Raw genomic sequence first — 18,234 nt, forward strand, 5'->3', positions numbered from 1 at the left:
TGTGTAAAAAGCCAACAACAAAAGAGTATCTAGTACAAAAACGACATTAATATAACTATAAATTTAAATACTCATCTAATCAGAAAATTAATAACCGGTACTCAGATTGACCACTTGTCTGTATAGCACACAGTGTGTACATGGAGAGAGACATTTTAATAGTCTGGTAATCAAAAATACTATCTGTATATGATTGATTTCATGTTAGCATGTAAATCTTGATATTTCTATTTCCTGAATTCTGTTGAGTTTAATTTTGTAATCTTTACATTAAATTAATGTAGAGCTTTTGAGTTTATTTGTATTGAGTACGTATTGAACATTTTTCTAACACAAAAATACACAGTAATATACTGACTTTTCTGAAATGACTTTATGATATTGTGAGATCACCTTATCCAAAATAATGTAGAACATAGCATGGATTCTTTGACATGCACTGTGATGAAAAATTGTGTTCATATGTTACTATTATGTACATACAGCTCTTTTTATGTAATATAAACTATGTTATATAAAAATGGCTAGGGAAATTTCAATTACCATTAATTCTGTGAATAGTAAATAAAGACCAAATGGGGAATATGCTTTGGAACTGACTGACTTATCTCCATTACTCAAATATCTGATGAAAACCTCATGTAATAGAATACCAACTGTGTGTGGTGCGGTTTTTGTTCTGCGGAAAGGATTTAAATCTAATGGTACCTATGTTAAGTTCCAAAACAAAGCAGTAACTTGTTAGGTGGCTCATTGAAATAAATGGAGGATTGAATGTAACAAATCTGAACAAAAATAGTACAGTAGTTAATAATGGTTATTACATAGCTTTAAATGTGTTTTGGTTTTTTTTAAGTAATTATGTATAACAGAATTTGTGTTCAAAGAATTTTACTAAATATTTAATGGTTAGTGGCTGATATGATGTATGCTTTTTATATCGCTTGAGCCTCTAATTAGACCTCCCAGCTGCATTGTAGATTGCAGGTGCATGCATACATGACACACTTCTCTTATTACATCTCTGCTCTTGTCAGTACTGCTCTTTTCAGTACTCTGAAATTTTTCAAGAATCCTAAATCTTGGAGATCATGGTAATTGTAAATCTCAATATTCTGTATCCTCACATCCTGCAGGAAAAAGTATAATGTGCATTTGCTCATAATGTTGGAAGAAAATCAGTGCTGTGGGTTTACGTTTAGGATTCCTAGAGAGTAATTTTAACTTTAAAATATGTTGCAAAGCTTCCTTTTTTCTTATTTTTTTTAAGTTGGGGATGTGTGGCAGGAATCTGATTTTTTGGGGGATGCAGGATGACTTTATCCTGGGAAAGCTATCTGACGTAGGCATTGTAAGGTATGTTATTTCTATCCTGTCAACTTTCACCACAGTAAATTCTGTCTTAAATTTGCGGGGGGGAGGAATCTACCTTTAATGCAATTAATTGTTTCTCAGCTTTGCAGTACTTGGTATTATTGAAGAAATAGAATGTCTACATGCAGGAGACTGACTACAGACACAGGATTTCCCTTAAAGGTTCTGTTTTGGAACATGGATATTGATCAGTAACAATGCCAATCAGTTGTTTATGAGGTCAATTCTAGTAATGCAGTTAGCCTCAGTGTAGATAGTTTTTTGGCCATATAATGGGTATCATTTGACCGAGAGACTTATATTACTTGGTATCCTTAGTATATTTATTTGGGTTTAAATATAACAACTGAGATCATAATTAAAAATGCAATATAAAAATAATCACCAAACCAAAACAGCAGCCTTTCCTTTCTTTGCCCCCTTTCTCAGACAGCAAACATACTACAAAACAACCCCCCATCTTTATGTTCCCCAAAGAACTGTCACAGCCACCCCTTTATAAATGCCTCAAAAAAGATATACTGGAATTGGAAAAGGTTCAAAAAGGGCAACAAAAATGATTAGGGGTATGGAAAGGCTTCCATATGAGGAGAGATTAATAAGACTGGGACTTTTCAGCTTGGAAAAGAGACGGCTAAGGGGGAGATATGACTGAGGTCTATAAAATCATGACTGGTGTAGAGAAAGTAGATAGATGTTGTTTACTGCTTCTCATAACACAAGAACTAGGGGTCACCAAATGAAATTAATGGGCAGCAGGTTTAAAACAAATAAAAGGAAGTATTTCTTCACACAACGCACAGTCAACCTGTGGAACTCCTTGCCAGAGGATGCTCTGAAGGCCAAGACCATAACAGAGTTGAAAAAAAGAGCTAGATAAGTTCATGGAGGATAGGTCCATCACTGGCTATTAGCCAGGATGGACAGGGATGGTGTCCCTAACCTCTGTTTGCCAGAAGCTGGGAATGGGAGACGGGATGGATCACTTGCTATGTTCATTCCGTCTGGGGCACGTGGCACTGGCCACTGTTGGAAGACAGGATACTGGGTTAGATGGACCTTTGGTCTGACCCAATAGGGCTGCTCTTATGTTATGTAATATCATATCAACAGAGGGAAAATTACTTTTTGTAGTGACCCAGCCATGTTACATTACAGCGAGTAGATATCTAAAGTTAACTGTACTTAATTAAAAACTGTCCAAACTGTAATATCAGGTTTGTATTGTACTTAAGGCATTTTGTTCCACCTTTTTGTATGAATCAGGTGTTCTAGATAGTTGAAACATTTTGTTGTTCACATCAGCTTGTGGAATGCACATTGCCAATGTATATTAAATGGCAGCCAACACCAACATATTTGTAATAGTACATTAGTCAGGCCTGGCCATTTTTATTTAGACTTAACAAGCTACTTTTTATCTGAAAATACATACAAGGTGAAAGGTGGAAAGGTTAGATCTGGAAATATTAATGCAGTACTTTTATGGGTAGTGCTTATACTTAAATCTGTCTTCAGATTTGTATCCTTTTACCAAGTCTCTGAAATAGTAAGTAGTTTTTCCCACCCTTTTGTCTTCCCTTTTGCTTTCTCTTCCTCTTTCACTTTTCACTCTCATCTCGGTTTTTAAATTGCAGTGAGCACACTTCTGCAAAAAAGAGGAATTTTGTGCATTGGTCTCTGAAAGCAGTCAGATTTAGGGCTCATTTTGATCCCTTCCACTATTTTGGACCCAGCATTGAAGCTACCTGAAAGTTTCACCCAGAGCAGTTTTGGATGATAAGTTTGTCTTAGTAGATGGCAGATACCCTTATTGAGGGACTTTACGATTAGTACCAGGACCTCGGATTACATTTTGAAATAAAGACGGAATCTGTGGAGAATTTGGAGTGCAATTGAAATAGGAATCAGCTGCTGAATGATGCCAAAGCTGGGCATTAATATATAAAACTTTTGTATTGTCTATAATATGTCATGGAGCAGGAATACACAGATGCTATTACTTTTTATGACTATGAACATGAATTTCCCCTATGAAATGGTGCTGAAAAGAGAATACTAAAAATATGCAGAAAACACAAGATGATGTAAACATGATGACGCATCCTTCGTGTAGGAAATGGTAGCTCAGTCTCAAAAGCACTTTGCTGTAGCAAACCTGCTGAACCGCAGGGTACTTGCTGCTTGGTTTAATGGGTTAATTCAAACTTCCCCTTCAAAAGCAATGTTTTTTCCTCTTCAGTAGAAATTATTCTGCGCTGGGTTTTTGCCAAGTATAAAGCATTTTGCTTCTGAAATAAATGTGCATTAATGCAATAAGTACAGTCAAGAAAATCTCTGAGCATATAACATGGATAATTCTTTCAGTTGTGGATGAGGAATACAGGAGTAAGAAGCTAGGGGACAGGACTTCTTATAAACTAAGAGGAAAACACAGCACTAGCTTAAAATAATCCCACCCCAGAGAAGGCTGAAGGGTGACTTGTAGGCCAAATACAACTGCTCTCAGATTCACTGCAAAAGTTTGACTCATGAAGAACATATGCAACAGCAGGGAATGCAGCCACGTTGCTCACACTGAAAAGGAGAAATGCATTCGGGGATTGCGGGATGTACTTCAATAATAATGTAAAGGCACCTGAAGTCTGCTTTGATTTAGTGCAGCCCTGTGATTCCCACCTTCAACAAAAGATACTGCTTCTCCATGGGCCTCATGTAAATATTAAGTCTATTTAAAAAAGAAAGTTGGAGCCCTACATTGAAATTTTTTGTTTGGCCTTGACCGACAGCCCCAGATGAAGGAATTTATAGTAGCCAAGCCTTGAGATGAATGTGTAGATCATGGTTGCAAGGCTCTCACATGAGAGGAATGAGCTTTACTGTTAAGTATTTTTAAATGTCATTTTTAAATGTCATCTTCAAAGTAACAGTACATTGGAACTGGCACTGTTGAAATACTATGAACTGCATTAGACTTTTAAATTAAGATTGAATGTGACTGGCATCAAATCAGATGGATATAAAAATATAGTATTATACATTGGGGTGGCCAACCTGTGGTTCTGGAGCCACATACGGCTCTTCAGAGGTTACTATGCGGCTCCTTGTATAGGCACCGACTCCGGGGCTGGAACTACAGGCGCCAACTTTCAGTGTGCTGGGGGGTGCTCACTGCTCAACCCCTGGCTCTGCCACAGGCCCTGCCCCCACTCTAGCCCTTCCCACCCGCTCCCCTGAGCTTGCTGTGCCCTCGCTCCTCCTCCCCCCCCCCCCGCCTCCTGCGCACCACAAAACAGCTGATTGGGAGGGAGGGGGAGGCGCTGATTGGTGGTGCTGCTGGTGGTTATGAGGCGCTGGGAGGGGAGCTGATGGGGGGCTGCTGACGTATTACTGTGGCTCTTTGGCAATGTACATTGGTAAATTTTGGCTCCTTCTCAGGCTCAGGTTGGCCACCTCTGTTATATATCATCCATTACAAAATTTTGCAACTCCTAAATGAGGAAAAAGGGGGGAACCAGCCATATGAAGGATTCATGTCCCCTAGCTCACAGCAGATATTCGATATTGAAATGTCTTTGTTAAAAATATTACCTAGGTTCTCTAGTATTTATAATATAGTTGTTGCACAATACATACATTCTATAGTATGACTATTTCTCTATTCCATAGGTTAAATTCCTCTTCCGAACTAAAGATATAGTTTCTCTGAAAACTGCTTGTTGCTAAGCTTGAACAACACAGTAGTAATTACTCCAAAATAGGGGAAGAAAATTATTCCTCCAACATACCAGGAGTAGGTGGACGCTTAACTGGGACTCAGGAAATTTGGGTTCAATTCCTTGCCCTTCTACAGACTTCCTGTGCAGCGTTGAGCAAGTCACTTAATTTCTCTGGGCCTTAGATCCTCATTTTGTAAAAAGGTGACAATACTTTCTTTCTCCCACTCTGTCTGTCTTTTCCAGTCAGACTGTAAGATGCTCTTGCCATATGTTTGTACAGTGCCGAGCACAATGGTGTCCCGATCTTGTTTGTGATGTCTAGGCCATATTGTAATACAAATAATAATAAAGGCAAAGGATTTCACTATACGTCTTTTAAAAATAATTTTGATAGTAGCATCATTAAAGTGCTTTTTTCCATCCATCCTTCACCTTGGATAGCGTGCATTAGTCCTATTCAATTTTTTTCCATCCTTACACAAATTAGTAAAATACCTTTTTGTTGACCCTAATGGAAATGAAGGGAAAGTGCTAGACAGTATGGCGAAACACTTGGATTTGTGATACTAACATTCCAAAAGGCTCCTAAAAGCTAAATTAGATACTCTCTTATGTAAGTAGTTTGTGTGGTAATGATTTGAGGTGAAAGTGCAGTTCAGCTGATTTGTGTGTGTACCTCCCCTTGAAGTCGGTTGGAGTGTTGTGTGTACAGTGAATGCCTTTTGTGCAGTTCAGCTGGTTTGACTTTGTACTGAAATAGTTCCCTCTGAATTTATCTTTATCACTCTATTTAATACAGTTCTTTTGAATGGTTTCTCTAGAATTTTCACAATTAGAATTGTAAGTGTTTGAGCTACAGAATATTTCTACACTTTCAAAAAATTCTGAGTGTAAGGTTGATCTAAATGTATAGATTGTTGTATAGTTTTTAATGCATAATTTTGTGTTTAGCATGCTGTTGTAAGAGAGAATCTGCCAGAGCCTAATTCTCAGAGCACCAGCCATATTAATTTCATGTAGCACAGTCCTTCTGCTCTACATCCCTGCTCTGCTCTTGTGAGCAATGAGAGCACTGAAATGCACACAAAGTCTGCTCTTTGAGTGCTAGAAATTCTACTCTGAGTGGGTATATTTCAGTACCCTTTTCTTTCAAAAGAATGAACAGATGGAGCAGAAGGAAGATGCAGCTAGCATGTGTATGTTTATGTGAGATCGAAAGTAAGTACAAACACCATGTTCGCTGTTATCTGGTCACCTTATGGAGAAGTGAGCAGTCTGTCAATAGTATCTGATATTGGGGGAGCTAATATGTTAAGAATATGAAGGACAATTGAAATACAACTTATATTTCTTCTTTGACTTGGTTACTGGTCTAGTGGATGGGAAGAAGCAGTAGATGTGACACATCTTGATTTTAGTAAGGCTTTTAATACAATACCACATTACATTCTCATAAGCAAACTAGGGAAATGCAATCTAGATGAAATTATTGTAAAGTGGATTTACAACTGGTTGAAAGACACTACTCAAAGAGCAGTTATAAATGGTTTTGCTGTCAAACTGGGAGAGTTTATCTAGTGAAGCAGCAAGAGAGGTTTAGCATAGATATTAGGAAAAGCTCTCTCTAACTGTAAAGAGAGTTAAGTTCTGAAATAGGCTTCCAAGGGACGTTATGGCATCCCCGTTATTGGAGATTTTAAAGAATAGGTTAGATAAACACCTGTCAGGGATGGTCTAGGTTTATTTGGTCCTGCCTCAGTGCAGGGGGCTGGACTTGATGACTTCTTGAGACCCCCCCCCCCTCCAGTGCTACATTTCTATGAGTCTATAAATGTTATTCAGACTGAATATCGGGTCTCTCTTAGTTTAGGGCAGAGAGTGTTAATTCCCAGTGAGCCGACATCCCAGAGATGCCAGTTTAAGGCCTTGGTCCTAATCTTCAAAGCAGTTCATGGATCAGTGGCTCCAGCTACATTAAAGACTGAAAATCAACTGATGACCCACTGGAACAGGTGTGCACCTCCTGTGTCACAAATTTTAGGATGAAGTGCAGGAGAGCTGGGGACAAAGCATTTTTGGCTGAGGGGATCCAACTATGGAAGAAACTTCCAGAGTTGATTAAGTGAATCCAGAGTCTGTCTTTAGGAAATGCAGTGGAACCTTCCTCAAAAAAGTCTTGATGCCATAGCAAGAATAACACTCACAATACTGATCTACCCAGGTACCATCCTCCACCCCATCCCCCAGAAAAAAGCTTTCAAGAAAACAAAGCATCAAAAAAATAAACAAACATACTCTTAGAACAGTTTTGCCCTCAAAACAGAGAAGAGCCAGAGATTCCATGAAGTTCACTAGGGGCCTTGCTGTTGAAAGGCACTGTAGTATTACGGTGATGGGCAGCAGTATAAAACGCTAAGATAGATGATTGTGTACTAGACAGGGAGTCTAATGTGCACACTTTGGAAAATCTGTCCTGTGCTTTTGTTCTCACCTATTTATAAAACTAATTTATTCCAAATGTTACTTTTATGTATATATTCCTTCCATGTGTTCTGCACAGGAATAATCTGAAAAAGGTATGCCCATATTATGCAAAAATTGCCCTGTTGTTTGAAACTTATACAGAAATGCATTTTGGGGTCTGCGAAAATTTCTGATGAACCTTGAGACATTCAGGTAATAATTCACCTGTAATTTCAAAGTACACCTCGATATTTCCTACATAAGTATAAAAGGGTACTTTAAATAGAATGAAGAAAAGGAGTACTTGTGGCACCTTAGAGACTAACAAATTTTAAATTTTAAATAGAATGACAGTGTCTCAAAATAACGTCAAGAAGTCCTTTCTGTTTTGCCAGATAAGTAGCAATAGGCAATATTTCCCCCATATTGCCAACAGTTTTTTAACATTCTGTGTTAAATGATGTAAAGCCTGCATTGTAATCAAATCTCACTTCCCTCCCATATGTTACTTAGGCACTGTGGAGCACAGCTGTAAGTCTGCTTTCCAAGGACTCCATCACAAGCCCTGGTGTGGGGCATGCTGGGGGTAGGAAGAAGTGGGGAGGTGGAAGCCATATCACACATCACTGCGGCCCACAGGGTAGTGCCAGGAGGCTGACATTACTTAAACAGGCCCTGCGAGCAGCCCATCTTACACCAGGGATCTCTTTTCTCCAAGAACAACGAGGAGTCCTTGAGGCACCTTAGAGACTAACAAATTTATTTGGGCATAAGCTTTCGTGGGCTACTTGGTAAGGCAACTCTCATCTTTTCATGTGCTGTGAATATATATATATAATATAATATATACCGCTTACTGTATTTTTCACTCCATGCATCTGATGTAGTGGATTTTAACCCACAAAAGCTTGTGCCCAAATAAATTCGTTAGTCTCTAAGGTGCCACAAGGACTCCTCCTTGTTTTTGCTGACACAGGCTAACAAGGCTACCACTCTGAAACTTAGCTTCAAGAGAAGCCCAGAAGCAGGAGGGCACAAAGGTGGCTTTAAAATCATGGGTTTCAGAGTAGCAGCCGTGTTAGTCTGTATTCGCAAAAAGAAAAGGAGTACTTGTGGCACCTTAGAGACTAACAAATTTATTAGAGCATAAGCTTTCGTGAGCTGTAGCTCACGAAAGCTTATGCTCTAATAAATTTGTTAGTCTCTAAGGTGCCACAAGTACTCCTTTTTTTTTTTCTTTTTTTAAAATCATGTTATCCCCAATCCCCTCCACCTGGGCTGAGAGTTCAGTGCTGTGTCTCTGAGGCACATCACAGAATCTCACCATATGGCTTTTTTCAGTATATACAGTTATTTTCATGAAGAAATTTAATATTTCTCAGGGAAGGCAGGTATTGGAAAATAGCTGTTTATTAGTCTAGTCTATCCCCTGGTTTATTATGTGTGGTATATTTGCTTGTGCTTTGCCCAGTTTACATTGATTTAAAATGTTGTTTCCTGATGTTTTACCAAATATTTCTCTGACATATCCTAAATTGTTTATATAAAAGCTAGACTTGGTATTTGCACAAATTATAAAATGCTTGACCCTGATCATGTATCAAATTACAAGTGTATTATTAATAATACATATCTTTTAATGTAATTTCAATTTCGGTATAAGCACCTATGGCTTAGATAGGCACTTAAAATTATAAATATATGAGAGAAAATTAAATAACAGATGAATATAGGTGTCATACTCAATCCATATTTGATTTATCCACATCTGTGTATATAAGGGATTTCCATGGCAGCCATTGCACGGGGGTGTTTGTTTTATATAATTTTAATCTAAAATTCAGATACATGTTTTAAAAAGATAAAGGGTGTTTATTTTTAAATTGTTTTTAAAGAGAAAATATACCTTCATTTAAAAGTATCTTGTCTTATTACAAATGTAGGCCCTAATTCTGACCACAGATCTGTGTAGAGCCCTATGGAGTTTTGGTTGCTGAAAGAGTGCAGGGATCAGCCCATGTAGATCATCTTGCAGGATTCTGGCCATATTCATTCCCACAGAAAAGGGTTACATGTTATAAAATTAGTTTTAAGTTCTTACATAATTCAAATTTCTTTAATTACCAGAATATATAATTCCTGTAAAATATATGAAAGATGTTAATATCCATGACACATGTTAATGTTTAAAATACTTAGCATTCTTGTCAATGTTAAATTAATAATTGTTTCATTTAATTTATATTTTAATATTTGCATATAAATGTACAAATTTATTTTAGTGTTATTTAAGATAAGAAAACAACTTTTAACCATTTAAATGATGAATATTTTTTTTAAAATGTTACTGATTGCTTTATGCCCCATACCTTTAGGAGACTGCATTTATCTACTTACATGTTTGGGTTTTTGAACTGAATAATTGGGCAATACTTCACAGGTTTCATTTTTAAATGTAATACTTTTTTAGATTTGTAGTCAGAGTTTGTATTCACTGCATTAAGAAATTACTGGTAAGTTTTTAAACATTAAGCAGTACTCTTAAGGAACTGTATTGCATATTGCAGAAATTAATTTTACTTGAAAAGACTGAAAGTATGTGTGTGTATCATTGAAATACACGTACGCTCTGACATACTCTTATCTCTTTCTCCCTCTTATGCCTGTTACACAGATCTCTGGTACCAGATGGCTGGAATATAATGCACTGTTAAACAAATAAGACCATTAGACACATTATACTGTCTGGTAAATGACTGTGCATTTAAAGTGGTTACAAAATTTTAAATAGAAAACAACCTTCCTTTTAGAGTTTGTTTAAAGAAAGTGGAATAGAACTTAAATTGCTTCTGAATACATAAAGCATACCTTGCATTGTAGTATGTCATCAAAATGTAATGATTTTCTGTTGTCCTTTTGAAGATGGCATGAAATAATCACTCCTACATCAGATTGCTGGTAGAGGTCTACAAGCAACAATCAGTTTTATTTTATGCTTCGCTTTGAAGGAAAATATGTGGTGTTTGTAATATTTCAAAACTAACCTAAGTGTTGTATTATATGTTTGGGTTTTTTTTTCAATTTCAGAATGTATTGAAATGAGCTATAAATGATAGTTCAGTGATAGCATCATGTGGTCATCTAACACAGTTGTTTTTCAGTAATTATAAGTAGCTGAGAGATATGCCCTTTGTCTTTTTGTTTTAGATATGCCAATATTTGGTCTTTGCCCGGCTCATGATGATTTCTATTTGGTGATGTGTAACCACTGTAATCAGGTCGTAAAACCACAGGCATTTCAATCACATTATGGTAAGTGCTTAACCATTTTTAATAATTAAGGGTGAGGTTAAATCAGGATTAAGCCTGGCAATTTTTGATTATCCCTTTTCGTGATCTTTAAAGCTGATGGTGCACACAGTATTATAATGTAAATGCAGTATAAGAAGGTAACCTGTGTTCATCGCAAAATGTTTTAACTATTTTAAAAATTTTATGTTCATGAATGCAAAAGGATGGTCCTTGTTGAGATTAATAAAGTATTTGAATGTTCCCCCTTTAAGTACTGCATCAGCGATGTCCAATATTGAAATGGGGTGGGTGGGTGAGTGTGTGTGAGAATATGTGAAGACTATTTTTAAATGTCATACTATTGCAGTTGAGCTAAAACTAAAATTGCAGATTTTGCTATAGAGCAAACATGGTGCACTTGAAAGTAGTAAACTTATTTATTTTAAAAAGCATCAATTGTTATTTGTTTTGTACTGGTCAGATGAAATTTTTGTGTATAAACTATGCTAGAAGTGTCTGGGTAACATCAACCAATACAGTATTTGTACACCACTGAAAAAAGCTAAAGTGCTATACAGTTCAAGTATTCCATAGTTTCATATAAAATAGTCCAATGAGTGAAGGGTGGATAGTTTTCCAGACCCTTTCCCCTGCCGCTCTCCAGAGTGATAAACATTTTAAAGGGATGGAGGATTTTGATTGGGATCCTTTGGTATTCATTTTTGGATATGCAGTGCTAAAGAAATTTAGGAGACTTTTTCTAAACATGTGCTAATACAAAAGATGGTGAGAAACCCACTTCCTTATATCTTCACCTCCACTTCCTTCTTCCCAAACACACACAATGTGTATGTATGTGTGCACATATGCTACTCTTGAGGGAATTCTGCACCAAAAAATTTAAAAAAATTTAAATTCTGCAAAGTTCTGCATATTTTATTTGTCAAAATAACACCATATAATCATGCCATTTTCAAGTATTTGCTGATAAGTATTTTGAAATAAATGACCAGAATAATTGAAAATGGCGTGATTATATTGTTTCTGTGTTGTTTTGACAATTAAAATATGCAGAACTTTGCAGAATTTAAATTTTTTTAAAAAATTTTTTGGTGAAAAATTCCCTCAAGAGTTCCAGGGCTCCGTGTGGCAACAGTCTGGGTGCAGGCAGCTCAGTGCGGGGTTTTTGGTGCAGGGGGAATAGGACCCTGCAGGTGGGTCCAGGTGAAGGTGGTTAGGGCTCAGTGGGAGGGAGGCTGGAGGAATGGGGCTTGGTGTGGGGGAGGGTCAGGGTGCAGCTGGTTGGGGCTCAGCAGGGTGGAGGTCCAGGTGTGGGGGGCTCATGATGCAGGGGTTGAGGCTTGACAGGGTGGTGGTTTGGGGGCTCAGTGTGGGGGTTCTGAGTGCAGGGGTCTCCTGATAGAAAGGGGGCTCTGTGGAGGGTAGGGGCTCTGTACAAGGAGCTGCTCCCCCGTCCACCCAACCCCCATGCATCTGGACCTGGAAACTCCACACACATACACATGCCTTAGTCCTTCCCCCCTCCCCCCGCCCCCTTCACAGGGCATAGTTGCCTGCAGCCAGGGAAAGTTTCTGGGGCTTGATCTGACCCAGCTCTGTCTGCTTCGTACAGTGGAGGGGGAGGGGGAACTCTGCCTCCATCCTCCTCCTGACCTCCAGCTGGGACTAACATCCCTGGATGGCCAGGGCATCCCCAGACCCCCTCTCCCCCCAGTGATTTTTCTGCTGCGCCGCTGTAATTGAAGCCCATTGCTGCTTGTCCTATCCTGGGAGGTTAAGAATAATTTTTCTCCCTCCTCCTTGTAACAACCTTTTATGTACTTGAAAACTATCATCATGTCCCCCCTCAGTCTTCTCTTCTTCCAGCTAAACAAATATAATTTTTTCAATCTTCCCTTAGAGGTCATGTTTTCTAGACCTTTAATAATTTTTGTTGCTCTTCTCTGGACTTTCTCCAGTTTGTCCACATCTTTCCTGAAATGTGGTACCTAGAACTGGACACAATACTCCAGTTGAGGCCTAATCAGCACAGAGTAGAGTGAAGAATTATTACTTGTCTTGCTTACAACACTCCTGTTAATACATCCCAGAAGGATGTTTGCTTTTTTTGCAACAGCGTTACACTGTTGACTCATATTTAGCTTGTGATCCACTATGACCCCCAGATCCCTTTCTGCAGTACTCCTTCCTAGGCAGTCATTTCCCATTTTGTATGTGTGCAACTGATGGTTCTTACCTAAGTAGAGTACTTTGCATTTATTCTTGTACTTGCATGTGCCTAACTGTGGGGGTTACAGCTTCATATCTGTGGGGCTGTAGCTATGAGCTGTAGCCCCCATAATATAGACAAGCTGTTGGCAATCTCTCTCCGGTTTCTCAGAAAAAGATTTCTACATCATAGAAACCACTGTCATAGTTGTTAGCATGACAACTGTGTTGGCATGCTCAGCACACAGTTCAAGAATTCTGTGGGCCTAGAAACTGAATTGCTGTCTCACCCCTAAAGAGTGAATATATTAGTTGGGTGGTGTATGGAAACTTGCATTGCCACTAGCAGTGTAGAACTTGTTTTGCGACTAAAAAGTTGATTTGTTTCCAAGCATGTTAATCCAGAATCTTGCCTTACATTCACTTTGAGAGAAGGGTTTGCTGTGAAGTAGAGTTGTGAAAAACACATTTGTGGGTTTTTTTTTCCATTTTAAAAGAGTAAATTTTTTCTAGTTTTATTTTTTTTAAGTTGTCGATTGTGTATGTATATTGTATGCATAACAACATGTATCAAAAAGATTTCAGATACAAGAAATATTAGCCTGTAATTTAAATCTGTAAATTAGATACTTTAACATAAATTAAAAAGGCAGTGATGAGGCCATCAAGGTTATTGTTAATGTCTGTCAGGGCTATTATGAACAATAAGAAAGTTATAAAATTATTTACTTACGCAGTGTAGTTATAGCCCATGGCGGTCCCAGGATATTCAAGAGACAAGGTGGGCAAGATAATATCTTTTATTGGACCAATTTCTGGTGAGAGAAAGAGAGAACAGAAGTTGGTCCAATAAAAGATAATACCACACCTACCTTGTCTCTCTCTAATACAACTGTCTAGAAATTTTAGAAAGGAAATGGGTGGAGTCATTGGTGATTGAGGAAAATGAGGTTGGATGGAGATGTAAACTATTCAAAGAGTTTGGTTTGCTAAGTAATTTCAGAAAGGTGAGCAAGACATACGATGGTGTGGTTCTGTATGAAACTGCCTAGTTAATCTTTTTGTTGTTTTCTGTTTTCAGTTTATTTGGAGGTTGTTGTTTTTCTTAACTATATAATAAATGTGAAATCTGCTCATCAATATGACAAGACTGGTGATTAATGATTACTAAACAGCAGCGTACTTACTTGACTCAACATGCCTAAGGTGAAGAAATGATAGAAATAATAATGAAAACATAAACATTTATCAAGTAAAATGTAAACATTGTCAAATTATATTAAGTAACAAGATGGAGGAATTGAGCTCATGTTTAAAAGTGAAGAAAATATTTTTCTTTGGATTTTTCAAGATCAGATTTTCTATCTGAAATCTATAATTTGTGGTTTTATTTCAGAATTTTTTTTAAAAAAGGTAAGTCTCACCAGGTTTGGGAAAAATCACCAGGGCAGTGAAGTAATGCTTTTTTTTTTTTTATAAATTTTCCTGTGTTTGTGTTGTTGTTGTTGTTTTTGGAATATTACTAGAGAGAGAGTTTCTTAAAATATTATACAGCTTTTGGTGCTGTGTGTTGCTTGTACTTGATGTTCTTTGAAGCTTGTCCTGGTGGGCTTTTTAGGTTCCACAGTGGAATATGCTCTTTCAAAAAGTCACTTTTCTCAGAGGAAGGATAAACAAACTAGTCACTGAACTTAATGTGCTAATTTCCTCCCAAAGCATGTTTGTGGTAAACTACAAGACAAGGTAGTCTGAAAGGGTTTTTTAGTTCATATGTTAAAATTTTCTAGACCACATGCAATTAGATAAATTGAAATATAATTTTTACTCAAAATATACCACATTTAATATTTTAGCAAAATATTATAATTACACAGATATCTATTTAAAATTTGGGGTGTTCTTTGTTATGCGAAAGAAAAGATCTTCATCATAATACTAAATTAAATTTTACTTGAGGCAATAAAACAAATATATAAAATATTTAAAACTGTAATTTGTCAGTTATGACTGGTGTTTGTTATAGAATAAATATAACCATTAAAATTGGATTGCAAATGCAATTTCATATTTGGCGTGCATGATACCTTGTTGTTGAAAGAAAAATGTTGCTTTAATAGAGTGAAGAAATGCATTTCTTCAATAAGTGAACATTAGTTTAAGTCCTGGGTGTGAAAAAATGCCATTGGCCACACAGAAAACTTTGTACAATTTCTTTATGCATCCTTGGGTAGACTGTTTAAACTGTGTTGTCTTCTACACTTTTAATATATGGTGGAGAACATATGTCAAAAGCACATTGCTCTATACTCAAGAGAATTTGGGATTCCTCATTCTTTGTGTTTGAATAAATTCCATTGACACAGACGTGATTTTACTTTTCCTTCAACAGCAGTCATTGCAGACTCTTACTCTCTTTAATGTGGTGTACAAATATCTCCTCTCTGTGGCTCTCTAATGGCATCCTGGGTTTTGTCCTGGGTTCCTTCCTCTTCTTTCCTCACGATCCATCCCCAGCGGATCTTTTTATAAGCTCTCCTGGTTTCAGGTGACAACTCTAAACTGATTACTAGAACGTCTGTTCCAGTAGGTGCATTTTTTTCTTTGGTTTTGGGGTTTTTTCCCCTGAAAAATTTAATGTTCATGGTTCCACATACTTCAGCACATGGCTGGTCTTTGTGGTATGTGAAACCCATTGCCATGGTTCCCTTAGCTTTTAGTGCATGGTTGTGGGGGGGACACCTGGGCTGTTGATGGTGGTTCAGGAGTTTTCACTGGCTTTTCCCATCCCGGGCTGGTTGCCAGCCAGGTGTCTGCAATGAGCCACTTCCCTGCTCAGTAGCTAGTCTGGCTTTTGGCCCCATGGAAGGGAGGCAGCTCAGTTGTGTGAGAAGCAGAATGTTCTTGTGGGTTTAAACATGGGTTTGCAAAGCAAAGGCTTCCTGCATTCTAATCTTTGCTAGTTACTGTCTTTGTGCTTTTGGCCAAGTCATTTAACTTCTCTGAGCCTCAGTTTCTACACCTATAATGGAGGATAATAATGGTTACCTACCTTATAAAGTATCATGAGAGCTATGAATGAGACCTGTAGTGGTGTTGCTTGTTTAATTATTGAATGATCGTAAAAAGCTACGAAAGGGTTAAATATTGGAAAGCGAAAATGATACCATATATTGTTCCTGAGTCTTTAGACAGGCATGTCTGTTTGGTGCCTCTACTGATTCGCATAGCTCTGGCATGCAATGACAAATGAGATTAATGACTCCGTTCAGCTTCACTTCTGCTGTTTTGTGGGCAATAGTGAAACTGTTCAGAATGTCCTTTTCACCTTGCTACTCTTTTGGAAAACTCTGTCGGGAGGACCTAAAAAAAAGAAGATTGTGGAAGGGATACACTAGTAAAGACCACTTTATCCTCTCTTTGCAGCTCTAGGGTTGGAGGTAGAATAGCAAAGAACACACCCAACCTTGCCACAGCCAGGAGGAAGAGAAGAGACAGAAAATACCTGCTCCTTTCAGTTGGCAGAGAGAAGGGGAGCTTCATGTTGTCAGATACCTGTTAGCTAGAGGCTGATATGAAAGATAGAGTCCAAGAACAGTACCCTAATAGCAATCCCAGCACCAGTGCTCTTCCCAGCATCTGTAAGCTATAGATTGGGCTTCACCTGATTGTCTCACTACACAGGCTCTTTAGCTTACCTTCCCCTCCTCCACTTGCACGCTTATTCAGGTGTTGTATCTGTCTGACTGACTAGCAGCTTTTAGTCCTCTGTCTTCTGCCTAGTAGGGGGTCTGGTAAATTTTTCAAGCCCTTTAACTAGGTTAGAAATGATATACCCAACCTGATTTTTAATCAAGATAAATGACCCCATTAACTTTTCTTGGATTTGACAGAAATAATTGTAATCAGTGTTGCTATACTTGACCCTTGTAATATGTTGTAGAAAGTTGATGTGTTCTGATATCCCATGTAACTTAGTATCTCAGAACCTTCAGTGTAACCTATTATATTTGGTTGCCTTTCCAACACTGTAGACTGAACATAAATCAAAGCCTTATTTGGTTACTATAAACTAGAATTGACAGCTGACCAAACTGAAAATTTGACATGAATATTTCAGTCATATATACATATTTTGTTAACGTCTAGGCTTTTTTTTTTTTGAGAAAGATAGTGTTTAAAAAATACACAGAGTCAACGATGGAGTGTGTGTACAAGTCAGTGTTTAATGCAGATGGGAAAGGAATGTTTTGAACTTGGTTCCCAAACCATTGCACCTGGGCTTTTTTGTCGAAGATTGCATGAGCTCTTACATCTTTTGGACAGATGGGTCTTTGTTATATTTAGCAATGTATTTGACAGTTGACTAATCTTTCTCAGTAATGAAGGGCCTGCTGGTCATCTAGGACTCGCTTAACTAATGTAAAAATATTTTATACAAATAGTAGGAATTTCAGTTGATATCAGTAATCCTAAACCCCTCCTCCTGTAATGGTTTAATAGTCAAAATAAAACGTTCTAGACCCTCTAGTTTTTTACAAATGGGCTAGCAATCTGCCATGCATATTGTCAAATAGGCACAGGTGGTATTTGACATACTCAGTCCAAGTTAATCTCTGTGATTTTGCAAATTATCATTGGCAACTTTAGCAGGTTCCATTTAGACATGCAGACCGTTCTAATACAGTAGTTTCCAGCAACTGGTTTTTAGTTTCTGGGTCCAGTAACAACTAGTTAAATTTCTTCTTGGCAGAGCTATGTGAAATTCTATACCTTTTGCAAGAATCATTTTGGCATATTCCCAGAAAGGCTCAGAGTTTAGTATGGGATTTATTTCAGAGAAATCTTTCAAGTGATTACTTATTTTTAAATAGAACATCAATTAAATAAAAAAACTACTACCACCTGTAAAGAAACTCACTGGAAAGATAAACCAGGGTTATAGGCAGGACTTGAAATGTATGCAAGTACTGTGCCTCCTAGCCAGGATGAAAAATAATGAAGGTCCACATCCCCTGCAGTTTTAGAGAATAAAATAGTTGTGTAGTGTGTTTATTTGTAATGTCACAAGCCGTTCATATTTAGAAGTGTTTCTTTACACATGTAAGAGCTATAAACTTCGTTAAAAGAAAGCTTAGTATTTGAAGAAGTTGATGAAAGT

At 37.6% G+C, this 18,234-nt stretch overlaps 1 protein-coding gene across 7 annotated transcripts in view; it reads left to right on the forward strand.

Annotated features, from left to right (window-relative positions):
* ATXN7 (ataxin 7) overlaps positions 1 to 18,234 on the forward strand; it is a 154,446-nt gene that overhangs the window by 85,960 nt on the left and 50,252 nt on the right. For 4 of the 7 annotated variants that reach the window (XM_043519575.1, XM_038408878.2, XM_043519574.1 and 1 more), the window contains one exon: positions 10,764 to 10,868. The exons of 1 other annotated variant lie outside the window; for it this stretch is intronic. In XM_043519575.1, the coding sequence (XP_043375510.1) occupies positions 10,764 to 10,868 (105 nt within the window). Of the gene's footprint in view, positions 1 to 2,056; positions 2,061 to 10,334; positions 10,515 to 10,763; positions 10,869 to 18,234 lie in introns of those variants that run through there. 2 more of the 7 variants (XM_043519578.1, XM_043519577.1) reach the window with 2 other exon arrangements.

This window comes from Dermochelys coriacea, chromosome 7 (assembly GCF_009764565.3).
Source record: "Dermochelys coriacea isolate rDerCor1 chromosome 7, rDerCor1.pri.v4, whole genome shotgun sequence".
Taxonomy (NCBI): Eukaryota; Metazoa; Chordata; order Testudines; family Dermochelyidae; genus Dermochelys; species Dermochelys coriacea.